General features: G+C 42.0%; 1 protein-coding gene across 4 annotated transcripts in view; it reads right to left on the bottom strand.

Annotated features, from left to right (window-relative positions):
* The window catches only part of FAM13B (family with sequence similarity 13 member B), a 40,044-nt gene extending 22,958 nt beyond the window's left edge, over positions 1–17,086 (bottom strand). For 3 of the 4 annotated variants that reach the window (XM_042826231.1, XM_042826235.1, XM_042826234.1), the window contains exons 1-7: positions 16,983–17,086; positions 7,882–8,048; positions 6,766–6,956; positions 6,123–6,335; positions 4,324–4,501; positions 3,602–3,746; positions 2,358–2,515 (exon numbers count right to left, since the gene is read on the bottom strand). In XM_042826231.1, coding sequence (XP_042682165.1) covers positions 2,358–2,515; positions 3,602–3,746; positions 4,324–4,501; positions 6,123–6,335; positions 6,766–6,922 — 851 coding nt within the window. In that variant the 5' untranslated portion in view covers positions 6,923–6,956; positions 7,882–8,048; positions 16,983–17,086. Of the gene's footprint in view, positions 1–2,357; positions 2,516–3,601; positions 3,747–4,323; positions 4,502–6,122; positions 6,336–6,765; positions 6,957–7,881; positions 8,049–9,005; positions 9,454–16,982 lie in introns of those variants that run through there. The other variant, XM_042826233.1, reaches the window with a different exon arrangement.

Raw genomic sequence — 17,086 nt, 5'->3', positions numbered from 1 at the left:
AATCAAGACTTGAAAGCTTTTCTAACATGTTGTTCACATATTTTCCAGGGTAGAAATAGGAAAAAGTATTTAGATGTTTGAAGAGAGAGCTAAGCTAAAAGCTGCAATATATTTTCTAGCAATTCAAGCTCTTGTCATATTTGTTATATTTAGATAGCCTCAATATATATAAATTTTGTTCCTTTGTTACCATTTCTCTCCTTTCTCTCTTGGATTGAACTAATGAAATAAAACTGGATTATACACCACAGAAGTAGTGAGGAGTTCACCCTCATCATTACATTCTATACAGACAAAAGCAAACTGCTCACAGACCTTCCTGCTTGTCACATCTCACCTCTTTACACACAGCATTTTGAAAAGCCCAAAGAACACATCAAGGAGATTTCACCTCAGGCTTGCAACTGATGATATTTGAGATGAACAGCAAAGAGTAAACTGAATGTTATCTGGCAAACAGCAGCAGGGAAAAATTCAGCACACTGACAGCTAAGGACTCCAGGGCGATTATTTCAACGGCACATCTTATGTCAGCTTCAGTGCTGAGTCAGGAATTCTTCTCTACAGAAGTAAGGACAGCAAAAAATGACAGAGCCATGTTGAAAAGGCTTCTGATAAGGGAGAACACGTTTCCCTTACATACACCATGTCAGCTCGTGCACAAACGCTCCCCGACCGCATAACAGACTGAAGGATCACTCAACAGGTTCACTTCAAATACCAGTCACCAAATCAAACTGCATGAATGATTTTCCATATCCTCACCTCATCTCTCTCAGAGAAACCAGCACCACGCAATTCACAACTGTCATGTTTTACAAAGAACAAGTAGGATGAGTGGAAAAAAAATGAATAGAGGTAGCAAGGCAAGTTGTAAGCTGTAGCTCAAATAGCTAAAAGGAAGATCGTGTGTCCTGCTGGAGGAATCGAAACAGATGATGAGCATGCAACCTCAGTCTTGTCTTTTCTCTGAATAAAAAGATCAGAACTATACAAGCCCTTGGTTCCCAAAACCTGACAGCAAGGAGGAAACAGAACTCCAGGTTAAGGAATGCTAAGAGTCATATTTAAGGCTCACTTCTCCTTCCTCTTCCCTTTATAAACTGCTGCATGCCCTATGCCAAGACAAGCACCCGACCAATCTGCATTAATATTTATTAAAAAAATAAATCAAGAAAGTAAAATGCAAAGAAGGCCATTAAATGTGTGTTCTGAACACTTCTCAGTTCCCCAAAATATTTACAGCAGAAGTTGAATAAAATGTATTTCCTCATTCAGTCTTTTTTTTCCTTCAGATGTTTCCTGCAGTTATTCTGGTTTCACAATAAAAATTATCTCTTTTCTTCAACAGGATTCTTCCTTATGCTTTCCCACAAATAATGCAAAATGCCAACCATAATTAACGCTTATTAATTTTTAATTAACCCTAAACATCTTGTAAAATGATTTTCTCTTCAGGCTAGTGACTTTCAACTCTTAAACTTGTTTAGTTCATCACTACTGCTGCACTTGCACATTCCCCAAGCATCTAAATGCCTATGAATAGTAAAATTGCTTTAAAACCTCCACTGGAAGACAGTTCTCTAGCAGAATTCCAGTTTCCAGAAGCTTTTTTTTTTTTAATAGACTTTAGTCAAACTAAAACTGAGCAGCTGGATCACTGATAAGGACACAATTATAATTTAAATGTGACTCTTGTTTTCTAACTCCATTATTTTATATTTTTAAAATTCCTGCAATGAAGAAAATGTGTAGTGCAGCAGCTGAACAGAGTTCAAGCAGAAATCCCTGCAGTCATCAGACCTGCCAGCCTAAGGCACTAACCCCCCTCCTGGATTTCCCTGTGCTTCTTCTACTTTCAATCAGACTTCTACCACCTCAGCCCTCCCTTTCAGGTGCTCCCTGCAATGCCCAGACCAAAACAAATGCTGTAGAGGGCAAAAAAATAAAATTCCCCAAACAGAAATCGTGAATTGTAAGTACAAATAAAGCAGACTTAAAAAAAACTTGTCTACAACAAGCAAATAAAACGAAGCTGCACGTTACAGGCAAGCACAAACTCACTTCTGTCCAAGATGCATGTTGTTCCTGAGGACAGAAAATTTACTGAGAAAATACCACTTTATAGCATCAATAAAATACGCTCTTTTTCCCTCTTCCTCTGCACAAATCCTACATAACCCAATCTGAGTTCCACAGACCTTCTGCTGAATATGGGAGCAGTTATTTTATTCCTCGTTTTACTGCTACAAGAACTGCACCTACTTTGAAAGCCTCCTTCATGGGCACCACAGCAGTCTGAGGGTTTCCTCCCTCACGCACCACAACAGACTGCATTCCAACAAAGAAGCAATTACCTTGTTGATGCTGTAACGCTCCTGGAATCTGAGATGCTCCCTGTCACATCTAGATGCACCACAGCTGGCCGCTCAACAGGTTTTTCTGCGCCATCCTCTGGAAGTTCTTCAGACTGCTCTAGCTTTATATCTTCCTCCTCTTCCAAGAGATCATTTATCTGTACAAAGATTGATTCACAATTAATGGCTTGTAAATTTCTTTCAAGAGCTCCAGGGAATTAGAAGCACAAGAGATAAAAACAGAATACTTACAAAAGGACAATATTCCTCAATTTTAGAAAAGAACAGGTATCCAATATTTGCTTCTACATAAAATGCTCTACATAATGCAATGTAATGTAATGTTTTTACCCCTTTCTTCTGTACTTGCAAGAGAATGTAGCAGTGAGCTAAGGGGTAAGCCAGCTGCACAGTTGGTTGCACTCAGGGAGACCCTGCTTCCCTAACTCCACTCAGCCTTGCAGTGGCCCTGCAGGGAACAGGACCCAAGCAAAGTGTGCTGTTGACATCTGGTGGAGACACCATGAAATTCAAGGGGGACACTGCCAAGTCTCAAAATTTCAAGAAAAAACAAACAAACAAAACCACAAGAACAAAATATAACCACAGCACACAGACAGAGCCTCCTTGGGAAGTGCTTTTGCTAAAATTCATAACAAACCAGAAGCAAGTCAGTAATTCTCAAGCATGAGAGCCAACCAACTATAAAGAACATTCATCCCAACCTAAGACAACAGTTCTCTGGTTCAGGCTGCAGAAGTTACAGCCCTGTCGTATTTAGCAGCTTCCTGCACTCAGCAGGACTAAGTCAGCTTTCAGTGCTAGACATATTCTTGCTGAGAGCTGAAGAGACAGCAAACATTGCAAAGCTGCAGCGCTTTGCTGCAGAGCAGAAGTCGCTCAACCCAGAACTGGCTGCCCACGCTTGCTAGTCTGGATGAACAAACAGAATGTCTCCTGCAGCAAAGAGGAAGCAACCAGCTTAATTGCCTTACTTGCCTTGGGTAAGCTATTACTGTTGGTTCAGTTCATTTATACTTTTCTAGGTGGACAGCTATACTTACCTACCAAGCAACAATTTTGCAAATATATCCATATTAAGAAAATCAACTTAAGGAAATACCAGGTTTTGTCAGTTTGCAAGGAACTACCAAAAGGTGTATTATATTTCAACGAATCTTTCATAAATATGTGCTATAACAGATACTTCAGTGATACAACATTGCCACTTAAAATATTCCTACCTGCTCAGTTATTGAGCTTAAATCATTAGTAGATGAAAAATCTTCCTCTTCATTTTCAAAGAATTCATAGTAGTTCTCCAGAAGTCCCGCCATTATTCTGCTGACTATTTCTTGTTCCTTCAGATCCTCCACATCTGTGTAAATGCTAAACATTTCAATATCGTTTTAGAGTAAAAATTTAAATCCAACTAATGCCCCCAAAGCTTCTGCAAATGGCTTCCACTGCAAACGACTGCACTTCACAGCATTATCCCTACGCCACTCTGAGCACCCAATTCCAAGTATACCTTCACACCACTGCACTGTAGAACTTTATAGTACTTTATACTTCTGAGTGATGATGAAACAACTAATTAGTTAATTAACTGTTCACGAGGGAGGATTACAACTTAAAAATTTTCCCGCTGAAAGGAAATACCAGGATATGTTTTCATTTGACAGCTTCCTTCCAGATTTCTTTTTTTTTTTTTTTCTGCTAATAGTAATAAATAAAGAAAAAACTGAACCTCAAAGAAATAACAATAATATGGCAACCAAACCCATAGTTTAGATCCAAGCAAAAATTTTGCAACAGGTGGCAGAGGGGAAGCACAGAAAGACACTGCACAAAGCATCCAGCAAATGTGCTGCAATTACACAGGGACCAGGAAAGGCTCTGGATTACAGATCTCCACCACCAGATTCACATAAAAGCATCGCATAAACCTTTATAATCCACTTACTGAAAAACATCTGGGCCAAAGACTGCAGCCAAAGAACTTGCTGACCAAATTTCTTCATGATGCGATGCTACATTGGCTAAAAATTTACACAGAAACTTTAACAAACTGTAATTAACAGGTGGAAGCTGCTGCAAGAGGAACCTCAACTTTCTTCCAAATTCATCTTCATTATTATAATCTGGAAAACATAAAAAAAAATATTTGAATCACAAAATTAAGACAACATAATGCAGAAAAGCAGATAATCAACCTCTTGACTTGTGCTTCTACTCCAGAAGTAATTGCTGTCCTTTGGCCAGTTCACAGTCTATAAAGTTGTCAGAAATTGAGTTACATTTGTCCTGAGACTGAGATTTTTGTGCTCTGTTTGTCTCAGAAAGAACTACCCCAAAACCCAAAGTTTCACTGAGCTGTCAGGTTAATCTTAGCTTACCAAACAATACAGATCCTCCAAAGACACATCCATACCCTATTTATGGTATGTTACAAAACTCCTAAAACTCTGTGCATTTCTATAAGCAGTTCTTCTACCTAAAGCAGAGCTCTCTCTATGACTACCAGACAGTGAAAGTATTAAAAAAAAAAAAAAAAAAAAATCAAAAAGGAAACCAAACCTCTAATTATAATATCAGGAAACAACATTTAAGGGTTCATCTGCACCAAGGAAATCAAAACAGGCACTTTTAAGCTTTCTGAAATGGCTTTGTTTTACACACACACACACACACACAAAAAAAAAAAAAGCAGTATAGACAGTTAGCTGACATTTGAATTGAAATACAGAGTTTCTCTACAATTTTAATCAATGGGAAATCTGTGGGAATTACTGCTGTGTGAGTCTTTCTCCCCCCCCAAAAAAAAGCCACATTCAAATCCTTCCACTGGCATCTATTCGAAAGGTGGGGGAGACCATGGGTTCCACACTGTAGCTTACAAATAAAAGAAGGAAATTTACTGTCACATCACAGGAGTCTACCACAACCTCATTTCCAGTCCTGGTAAGTAACACTGCAAATCACAGTGCATAGCAGCATTAGCTGACAAAAGAGCATCCAACAGCTTTCTGCATTACCCTGTTGAAAATCTTTTTATTTATCATCTTTTTCAAGAAAGAAGGGGAAAAAAAGTTCAGGAGCTACCCAGTAAACCAGGACTTCAGCAATGTGAAATGAAATAGCAAACGTGCCACTAATGAGATTTCATCCACTGGTATCCACTTCAGTTTCTCACTACTGCACACAACAAATACACAAGCAGAACATCAGGTTTTAACATGCTTCTCTGGACAGAAGCTTTCAAATATTGTTTCCTGCAGAAAACTATTCAGTGCCTTATAGGAAAGGCATCAGCGCTCAGCCTCTGCTCACCAATTACCCAGATAACCAGCCAGTGCTTAAAGCTCCAAAATCATGCAGAAGCAGCTTCCCACTGCTGCACGTGATCCCATGGTTCAGCACTTCCTAAACGCGACGTAAATCCTACCCTGAAGAAATGGTACCAACACAAACTCAACAGCAAATCAGAACCATGACTCTTATTAAGGAAAACAAAGCTGAGCGCTTGAAAAGGAGTACAAACCAACAAGGAGAGATGAACAGAACTCCTGTGGATTGTGATGTCAAAGAGCATGGAAACTGGCACAGCTACCTTTTGAGGTTGGTTCATTAGCAAAGCGCCACAAGACACTCTTACTAGTCAAGTTATGAACTCCAACACACAGACACAGACAAAAACACATACAAATTTAATAGTGGCCTTGTTTCTTAAAAATAAATGCCTCCATCAAAAGCAGTTTTTACCTTGAGAAAGTTGCATCAAATGTATGTGCAAACTGCCTGGGATAACTGGCTCTGGAAGTTCCTGAAGAAAAAATCTAAGAAGACTGATAGCTGAGGGTACATCTGCTTCTTTAACCAGGTCCACATCTTCTCCATTATCATACCGTTGCCGAAGCCACTCCACTGTCTCAGCGTTCCCATTGACTTGAAAAAGTCCTTCTTGTTCCAGACCCCCTGAGTCAGAAGGAAGCAGCAAAAATAAGTTTTAAGATTTGGTATGGATAGAACTATCAGAAACTACTGACAATCAGATATGTACAACTTGCACACTGAATTAAAGATTGTCATGACCACAGTTGGACAAACTTTTCCTAAACACATTCTTTTGTCCAGCTAATAAAATAACAAGGTAAACATTACTGGAAATGGTGTAGTTTTGACACTGCTAAAGTTCCCTACTGGTGTAATTGCCCTTCATATCCTCCAGAGCACAGTGGTAATCAAACACAATACCAAAAAGGTGTATCGCTAAAAGGAAAGCATACAAAAAGAACCACAGCCAAGTAAAGACAAGTAACTAAAAATAAACACTAGTCAAAACCAGTCTATTTTGCAGAAGTGACAGATGAGAATATTATTTAAAACACATCAAGATAATACATACCATGTTCCTCAATATAGTCCACTACATGGCGGACTATGAATGGAACCTCATTGTCTGGTTGCCCTTCTTGCTGCAGCTCATCAAGTGGAATTCCAAATATTTTGTTAGCAAGAACAGAGTTGCAGTTACTCAAGGAAGGGGAGGAGCTCTTCCTCATATCTTTTTGCAGCCAAAAATCAAAGCTGTCTTTTCTGTCAGAGAAGAAGAATCATAGCTGAAGTCATACTTCATTGTACAGCGTTGAGTGCATTGATCTCTAACAGTGCATTTTAATTATCAAATGCAAACACACTCCAGTTTCTCTCAGTCTGGGCACCCGTATAATGAAAAGTTCTGTAATGACTCCAGATCCAGGTAACCAGATGAGTCACAACTGATGACGTGTTCTAATCAGTTCTCAGCAGAGCACTGACAAGAATGCAGCAGCAAAAGAAGTTAATCTAGTTTTCGGCACTGTAACTTGAGGATCTTCTACCATACCTTTGGAGAGCCAGGTCATTCACCATATTGACTGTATTTATCAGTCAGGCTTTGAAAATGACTCTCAAAAGACACTCAAGAGGAAATGAAAACAGTGGATAATTCCAAACCGAAACCCCAGTGTTAAGTGATGCGAGATGTAAAAATTTGGTGATACAAAACCAGATGCAATCAGCACCTTGTAGATTTGGCATTTTCTGATCTGCACAATGACATTTTCAACACCTGTATCAAATTCAAAATTTTACTGAATGGAAAAAAAAAAAGTTTCCAGATGCTCAGTGATAAAATTCTCCTCATCATGCTGAAGCTCAAGCACTACTTGCAAGTCTTTGCTTGATACAGAGCACAGACAGATAAAAGCATTACCAAAGGCAGCATAAGTTACTCAGTTAAATTGCAATCCTCTCAAAACAAAGAATAATAGCAAAGGAAATAAAATGCTCTTCCAAAATAAGTGAACAACATACCTGTTTAAATGCAAGTGAACATTTTCTGGTAGATAGAATATGAAGCACGTGCTGTTAGACAAAGCAACTAAACCCTTTGCTAATGGACTGATAAACTCTGATATCTTAGAACAACTCAGGTCAGTATTTAAAGAAAAGTCTGAGTGAAATACCTGAAGAAACATACCTCAGAGTACTTAAACAGCCGAGTTTGAAAAATGTTTTCTGCGCCAGCTGCCCTCACTGACCAAGCATTCTTTTGTCATTTATGGTTGTTTAAGATTATGGCAAAAGATCAGCCTGTAGTTCCTCATTGAAGAATAGCAGAACTCTATCAGTACTTCAGCAGTTAATCTGAAAAGAAGGAAATCATGATTAGACTGTAACATTTTCAACAGTTTTAAACTCAATTACAAGTCTAAACAGCACATTTGAGGAATTCTCCTCACAATATCAACAGTCTCTTGCTCTGAACATTAAAACACAACCAGCACAATTAGTATGTGTCATGCGAGAGGATGCAGAAAGCAAGTCCCCCTTCTTCATTTAGGAGTTAGCCAACTTTTGCTTTAAAGTTAGCATGGAACATCTTGGTCGTAACAATTACGAAATGAAATTCTGTATTTTCCAGACTCATTCATCCTTCTGCCTAAGTAGGTTTGACTCTGACAGGTATGTTTTAAAGTACTTACCATAACAAAACATTTAATAGCTAAGCACTGGTTTAACACACTGACTTCAAACCTAAGCCAATTTTCATCAGCACAGGTCTTTTCTATCAGATTCACTACCTGCCCTCCCCTGTCTTTAAGGGAAAAATGCCCTTCTCTATCTTTAAAGTACATGCAGTGAAACCTTACAGTTTCAAACTCTAAGATCAGTACAGGAATTCAGCTGGCTGACTTTTTAGAGGTACCCTCCCTCTCTTCATTCCCCTACATTGGCTCTGCTTATAATCCACATCAGAACAAATTAATTTCATCTTCCCCTTCAAAGTTCTTACAACTGGCTGCTCTCATTTCAGCACAAAAACACCAAGTCCAACCAATAAGAATCCGGTTTCCCTCCTATTCTTATTTTTGAGTAACACTTTCCTGCTCCCAATCCTCCCCAGATTACATCCATCTTTTGGAGGTGTTTGCCATGTAAGACTACTTCACCACCATCCTCAACAGTTCTTGCAGTAAGGCCTATAGGTTTGGAAATCTTTGCTTATCAAAGCAAGCAGAACTGACCAAAATCATCCCCTGTTGTCATCTCTATCATCCCACATTATGCAAAGGTTGTAAATCTGTTATACGCCTTACATACATGGATCCTGGCCTGAGATCCAGACTCCAGCTGTGCTGACAACAGAAAATGAAGAGTGATGTTCCAGTCAACAAGCTTCACTATTGTCAATCATCTTCCAATCTGTCACTGGGTGTTCTTGGCTACTATAGGATGCCGACAGACTTCAGCATTGAACGAGTTTCATTTCATGACTCTGTTATATTTTATGAAGACGCTGCCCAGCCATTCTTCTTCTGGGTGTATTAAGTGTTAGTCAGCATAACCTCGGCACAGCAGTAGATTTTAATCAATCCCCAGGCATTGTGTGATTCGTAAAATATGGAGCTGCAGCCACTCACTGTTCTCACATTCTCCCCAGGTGAGTCTGCCCACAATGAGCCAGGATGGCTCAGTTAGCCAGGATTAGCCCAGCTGCAGGGTTAATGGCAGCTGGGAAAACCTTTGATGGATGTGCCACAATGCTTCAGGCTGCCTCGCTAGAACAAACAAACAAACAAAGCCTCAAAACCAACAGCACCTAATAAAAAGAGCAAATTAGAAGAAACGAGCTGCAGCTCTCATACCAAGAGCTGTGCTCAGCACAGAAACATCAGCCATTTTTCCCCAGGCGCCCAGCACTGACAGGCTTCCCAGGTAGCAATTTCATTCAGGAGACACGGAAAAGAAAGAAAAATTAAAGACTTTACATTAGCTTGGCAGTGCAACAGTGAAGTTCAAACAGCCTGGATGTGTCACTTTTTAGAGCAAAACCAGATTTACAAGCCAAGTTTATACTTCAAACCAAGTTGTATCCTGCTCATCATCACCCAGATGAACAAGGGAGAGCCCGACTTCCACCCTCACACGAGCTCACTGAGCAGACCATGGGCACTGCTTTCTTTTCAGCGCGTTTGGCTTTGGCTGCAATATTTGAGATTCGCTGCCTTTGGAAAAAGCGAGACATTTAAAAAGCAAAAGTTAGGCTGATTGTCATTAAGTTCTCTCTCCTTTTATTTCCACCATTCTACAAATGAAAGACAGGCTCAAACACTGTCAATAATTAAATACACTTTTTTTGTATTAACATGCTTTGAATCAGGATGTACATTCCATGAAGAGAAGTCTAAAAAGCAGGGTATGATTTCTGCCCTTCAGTACTTAGAGTCCATATGGAGCCTCTACAACTACCAGGCAATACTGAGCCCTTTTATTCTTTCCTTTTAAGTACCATGACCAAGCATTTCAGCAACCAGAAGCTGATCCATTCCAATGCTCCTGCACATTATCCAGCTGTCTGGATAAGTGCTTTCCCCCAGGTCACAACCTACACGCTTCACAAGTCCACAGAAAGTTCACAAGAAACACAGTGATACAAAAACAGGATAAAAAGATATAAAACCCAACTGCTTTGTGCTTGATTATAAATATTTTGGTTGCACCTCTCTCAACCTCCCTCCCTTTAGCTCTGCAGATGCACACAGCTACCCACAGCTCACAATAATGTTCTACAGCAAACTAAGAACAGCCCTCCTTGTTACCACTATTCCAGCAGTTTAAAAGAGCACATCTCCATGCAACACCTTGAGCTTAAACAGCTGAAGTATGAGAGGAAGGCAGTTTCATTCTGTATTGTATACTATCATCTGCTTTATATTTTAAAATACACTTTTTTTAATTAAGTAAGTACTCCACAGAGTCTGCTGGGAAAACAGCACAAAGAGCCTCATTTTGCCATCATAACAGCATTCACTTATCTTGGCAAGTGAAGAAGTATTCACACCCACACATGAAATGCCACTAAGGAAAATACAGCGTACGTGGCTAACCCTCAATATTGGAGCAATATGCATGCAAGTTCAGGTTTAAATTCGGTTCAGCTTTTACATCTCTGGCTGAAATACAGACAAGCAGGTGTCATTTTAACTGAAAGCCCCTCCAACTTTCCTTAAAATAAGGGAATGAAAAACAAGAAGTAGAAATAAAAACACACTACAAAGAATGCCAGAAACTGAAACTGTGCTACAGGAATGAAAACATCCATTCTGCATTTAGAGTTTGTGCCACAAATGTCAGCTATGCCAGCCATTCTTCAGTTGCTTTATTTCTTTATCAAGCACTTCACAGCATCTGAAAAACAAAAAACGAAGCCAAGAGCGACTGCAGATCTGCTGTTCTACAAGGCCGCCCTATAGCTGAGTACAGCCCCAGCACTCTGCCCCTTGCTCTTAGTTTTATCAAGACAAAAGGAAACTGATAACATTTTTCCTCAGTGCCACAATGACACCAACTGATGATCTCTGCCATTTATATATTCATATTTGTTGGCACTCCCAAAGGACAAAATGTCTGCGGGCAGAAGAGCTTGCGTTCTACTCGGATGCTGCTCAGCTAACAAATTCAAATAGAACCTTTTGCTCATTTGAATTAACTCTGCCAAAGCTGAAACGATGTCAGGTGGAGGCAGGAGGAACAGCTTGGGGAAGAGAGCAAAGCAAAGAAAAACAAGCTTTAGACAAACAAACAGAAGGGCCACCATCTCAGGACACAAAAAAGGACAAACACCACTTGTCTCAAGAGCGCAGTTCAAAGCACGTTGAGAGCTGTGTAAGTGCTTGAGTATAAATAGATACAGAATAACCTCTGCAGAAAAAGAGCTTCCTGCTTTAAAGCTACATTAAAACGCTTAGCATATTTGAAACTCAAAAGTTACTTGAAATGCTTTACAACCAGGAAGATCAGGTTAAAACAGATTCTTAAAGCAAGATTTCCTCTTCTGGACCATCAGCCCCATCAGCTCGAGTGGCATTTTAGTCAGGAAATCAGCAAGCAGACAAGTGGGCTCACCCAGCTCAGCAGGACAGCATTCTGTACAACATCATTTCCATGCCCCCGTTGGCACCATGGTTTTAAAACAAGTGTAGCTGGAGAATCCAACTTGCAGTGCTGGAGGAAAGCCTGTGCAAATAGCCATCTTGTCCCTGCTCCTCTTGGTGCAGTTATCTCCCCGCAGACACGGCTGCTTTCTGCTTAAATGGCAGCCAGAAGGGACCAGGCGTGTTGCACACAATCACAAAAGCACCCAGCAGAAGCAATGCCACTGTTTTAATTAATAAACTCATCACATCCATGCCTGTGCCTTCACACATACACACAAAACCTCAACAAAGCGATCTGAATTTCAGCATCATCTGGCACCAGCACTTCTGAGATGGCCTCTGAAAACACTTGTTATATTGCCAACACAAGTAAGGGCGCAAAAAAATGTTACAACAGATTCAATAAAATGCAACTGCAATGCAGTTTTTGTTTAATGGAAATACAGGAGCAGCCCATCTAATACGCAAATCAGAACTGCTCAGATTCCATCCATACGTCCTGACTACAGAAGGGGGTCAAGGAGGTGACTCATGAAAGCTCTTCTAAAGGAGTTATTAATAAAACAAATGAATGTTGGAGTTCATTTTTAAAATTCACAAGTTATGAAGCCAAGCACTGATTTGTATTAAAATTCATTAAATTTTAATCTGTAATTTCAGCAGACAGAACAGAACCACACTGCCTCTAAAAAAGCCCATCATCAATATGGATCTTCTGGAGAGGCACAGCCCAGTGCCTGGAAACAGGGACAAGCAATAGCTGGACTGAATACAACAAATAGGAAGGAAACCTAAGAAACTTCAGACTTTAAGCTGCAAATGAAACAGTTGGCATTAATAAAGCACGGCACACAGTGACCAATTTAAGCAAGAGTCAAAAGAAGTTTACATTTTTGAAAGAGAAAGCAGAGATCGCCGATTACTGACTTCCCACAGCGCTGATACACAGATACAGCATTATGTATCACTGCTAGACAAAACCCAAAGGCTTCTTAGCTGCGTAACAGCAATTCCTGATCCTTCTCCAACGACATTTTCACACACAGAACCAATCCTGGATATCAGGTACCAGCAAAAAGCAGCTCTTCCTGCTTGCTGCACGACACCCGCTGCCAGATTTGCTCTCAGCTGCTGCTGCCAATGCACACTGCAGAATTCTAAAGAATCTCCCTGCTCACACAGATCCCATCACATTCTTAACAGCAGCAGTTAATAAATAAAAAGGCTTTTGTATCTTGTGCAACAGCTCATGATATTCATCCTACCCACCTCCCCCCAAAGCCAGGCTTACTCCACTCACATATGCTCACATCAGACAATGCAGAACTTCAGAGCAGCACAGTAAGGTAACACAGGAAGAAGTTACCAGCAGAACTATGCAACAAGAGAAGGTCACGTTAAAAACCAAAGGAGCTGAACAATTATCACTGCTGTAACGACAGGCTTTGGGACAGAAGTCAAACTACCACAGAGACACCAAAAAACCCAAACCATAAATATATAATGCAGCTGATTTATTATACATAAGTTATCCTGTTACACCTAAAATCATCATTGTTGCTTCCCCTCCCAAATAGGTAAGCAGAAACAAGCTTTGGAACTCAATACATTACAAAATGTAATACAAAGCCCATTTGCTACAGAAACACTGCCTCTGTCATAACCACAACCACGTGCCATCAAAATAAAGGACAGCCTCAGCATCTCTGCTGGGGGAGGAAGGCGTTCCAATGAAGAGCTCCATTCTGCAGCAATGACTGTTTGAGCTGTCGGGGGGATACACAACTGTTAACGCTTCATAAGGGACAACCAAGGCCTCTTGTAACTCGTCAATAACCAAATTTAAAGATATCACAGAAATCACAAGGTTAGAAGACGTGCTGCAGAGCAAAACTAAATAAAGTTACCTGATGACATTAAAAGTGAAGTTCAGCCACAAAGGGGATGAGGACAACAAAAAAAAAAAAGAAAAAAGAATCTTCCAACAGACTCAGAAAGAGCACACAGGGAGAAAGAGCCACATTAATAGGAATCTAGGTCTTATTTTTCCAGTTTTGTCCAGGTGTTATCAGCCCATCCAGCCCAGCACAAACTGCAACACGCTGCAGGGGAGGCAGAACAGAAGAGATGCAAACAGAGAGCAGCTCACAGGGTTGCAACCCACCCTGCTCTGCTCTATGGTGGCCCCAGCCCAGCACCCCAACCAACACCACAGGTGGGAATGCACATCTTCTGCACCTCCCAGAAAAAGAAGAAAGCCAGGCACTCTGCTACATGAGTTCAGCCACTGCCTTGGTTACAAGCTGTTTGAACACAGCCATAATGCAGCATCTTCCTTTAAGCTCAGTGTTGTCTTAAAAAAAGAAAACTGGGACAAATAAATTCAAAGGAAGGTCGTTTCACACATTCACAGGTGAGAGACCATAAGAGCCGAGTTGTTTGCCACTGTCACAATGGGACTATTCAATCCGCTGCAGTCAGAATAGGGACCCAGCTTCACACAGCATCCACTCCTAGCACTGAGCGACCCCACCCCACACAGCAGGTTCTCAGCACAGCACTCACCATCTGAGCTCTGCTTTTTAAGGCTTCTAATCACAACGGTTCTACAAATAGAAAACAAGAACACGTACCTGAAGGTGCAATTAAAGTCACATTATTTTTCAGAACACTGATTTGATCCAAACTGACTGAGCTCTCCCAAACCCAACAGCTGGCTGGGAAGTCAGTACAGAACTAGAGCCAAACCCAAGTTTGCTGAAGCAGACAGCTGTCGTTATTCTCAAATAAAGCTTTTTTTGCAGGTAAACTTTACAACTTACAGCTAAATAATGCAGTCAGCAAGAGACTCAGCAACGAACTGCTCCATTTTACTCTTCAAGGAGCACTGCAAAGCTTTCATGGACTGTCAGAGTTCTATTGAGGCAGAAGGCATGAGATGTATGGCCACTCTGCTGAAAACATGGTGTAACAGTCATATAAAAAACTGTGTTACAAGTAACAAATCTCACATTCCTCAAAGAGAAATTTGAGGACACATTTCCTTCAATTCTCTAATTCTTGCTCAGACTTTTCCACATAACTGAGTACCAACACAAGAAACAGCTGGAAGGCTTACAGTCTTCCACTCTTATAAATTCAAACACCGAATGCCTCACCAAAAGTAACCCACTCTCCTCCCAGTGGCTACTGGACTTTTGTTTAGTGTGCTCACATGGCAGCAAAGATAATGTGGTGTTATGCACAGAACCGAAGGACAACTTAAAGGCATTCTCTCACCAGCCTCACTTCCTCTTCCTTAGAGCTGCTGCTTCTTTTAGAGAAGGGAAAAAAAAACAACAACAGAAAGCACCACCTCAGACCTGGCAGGCTTTACTGACTTTCTAATGAGCCCTACAAGAGTGCATCACTGCTGAGCTACGAACGTTTGATCAGAGATCAGAAGGTTGAATATTAGAAAAAGCAGCAAAGAAAACCTCCAAACAGAGCACAGGCATTCCCAAAACTCGTCAATACCTGCTCAAAACATATGGAACATTTCACCAGCCTCACCTGCTTCTGCAAACATGCTGTTCTGTACGTTAGAAAGAGAAGCTTTACTGCTTGCACAACTCTCATATCATGAGCCATACAAGACAAACATTATATCAGTTCTTTTAACAAGCTGTTATTGGATCCTGCAACGTTACTAACAGCAAGTGCAGAAGACTTCCAACTGTGTAAGAGTTTGGGGACCAAAACTATCATTTTCCTAACTCAGCAGTGGGGCACTGTTTGTATCAGAATTTGCAGGCAATATAAATAATCAGGAGCTCTTCTCAGGCAACTTCTTTGAACATAAACATAGAACACCCTACTTGACTGATCTTCCTTAAATAATGTTTTAACTGTCCAGTAAAATGCTATCACAACAATGAGGTATTTAATTTCAACACTGTAATGTTGCAAAGACCAGGAAGGGGCCTCTGGTGTGGGGCAGCACACAAAATACTGAAAACGCAGATTAAAAATTGATTAAAAAGCAAATTACTCATAATGAGCAGTTAAACAAAACACAGGATACACAACACAAAGGGACCGAAGCTCATCTTCTTGTAATGCTGCCTTTTCCCTTCCTCTTCTGTGCTAGAAGACTGCATCGCACAAAAGACGGAAAAACTTCTAACCTAAATGCTAACCCGCGTGACCAACTTACTCAGAGTCACACAGTAACCATTCTGCCCTTGAAGACACTCAGGATTACAAGCCCTCCAAAAAGCGTGGGTTTGGATACAATCAGTTTCGGTTTTTGTTTTCAAAGGGGGCAAGGCTGGAGATGAGAGAACTGCTGGTTGCAACTCTCTTCCTTCTTTCTCTTTTCTCTGCCTTGAGCCTGACAGTGGTTAATGCACAGAGGGCACCAGGAAGACCTCACTGTGGATTTCCAGTGCTTGAAAGGAGTTCACAAGCATGAAGAGGACTGACTTTTTACACGGGCTGATAGCGATAGGAGAATGGAGGATGGTCTTAGGAAGAAATTCTTCACTCAGAGGGCAGCGAGGTGCAGGCACTGATGCCCAGAGAGTGCAGTGCCCCAGCTGCGGCTGTGGCCGGGTCGAACGGGGCTTGGGGCAGCCCGGTCTGGCAGGAGACAACCGGATGGACTCAAGGTGCCCTCCGACCCAAGCATCCTGTGATTCTACGACTTAAGGGGGCAGAAGACCAAGGAGCTCAAAAGCAAGGCAAGTTTGGTTCGAAGCCGCAGCACTTGAACGGAAGAAGCGCCCCAACACAGGAGCGCCTCACGGGAAGCAGCCCTCCGACGGCGAGAAGCATCCGCACAGCCTGCGGAGCTCCCGAGAACAATGGAACGGGCGCCCGGGGGGGAGCCGGGCTGCGCGATCAGCGCACTCACAGCGGCACCCCGCCAGCTGGGACCCGCGCCCCGCCAGCCCCGCGTTCCGGCCGCCAGCACCGCCCGGGCGCTCTCCGGCGGCAGCGCGGCATTTGACAGCTGCCCGCGGGCGGCTCCCGCAGCTCGGCGAGTGTCCAGAAGGTTCCTGAAGCCCGGACCGCCCCGGCCGCGGATCGGCGGGCCCGCCCGGCGGCTGAGGCGCGACCCCCGACCCCCGCTCCGCGCATGCGCCCCGCGGCCGCTCACCGTTGCCGGGTGACTCGCCCTCCCCGCCGGCCTCGGCAGCGGCAGGTTCCTCCGCCTCTTCCTACCCCGGGGGCCGGCGCGGGCCTCTGCTCGCCGCTCCGCTC

Source organism: Centrocercus urophasianus, unplaced genomic scaffold, assembly GCF_019232065.1.
Source record: "Centrocercus urophasianus isolate 14NV4802_14NV808 unplaced genomic scaffold, USGS_Curo_1.0 seq_26, whole genome shotgun sequence".
Taxonomy (NCBI): domain Eukaryota; kingdom Metazoa; phylum Chordata; class Aves; order Galliformes; family Phasianidae; genus Centrocercus; species Centrocercus urophasianus.
This window is presented reverse-complemented; position numbering and strand designations above follow the sequence as displayed.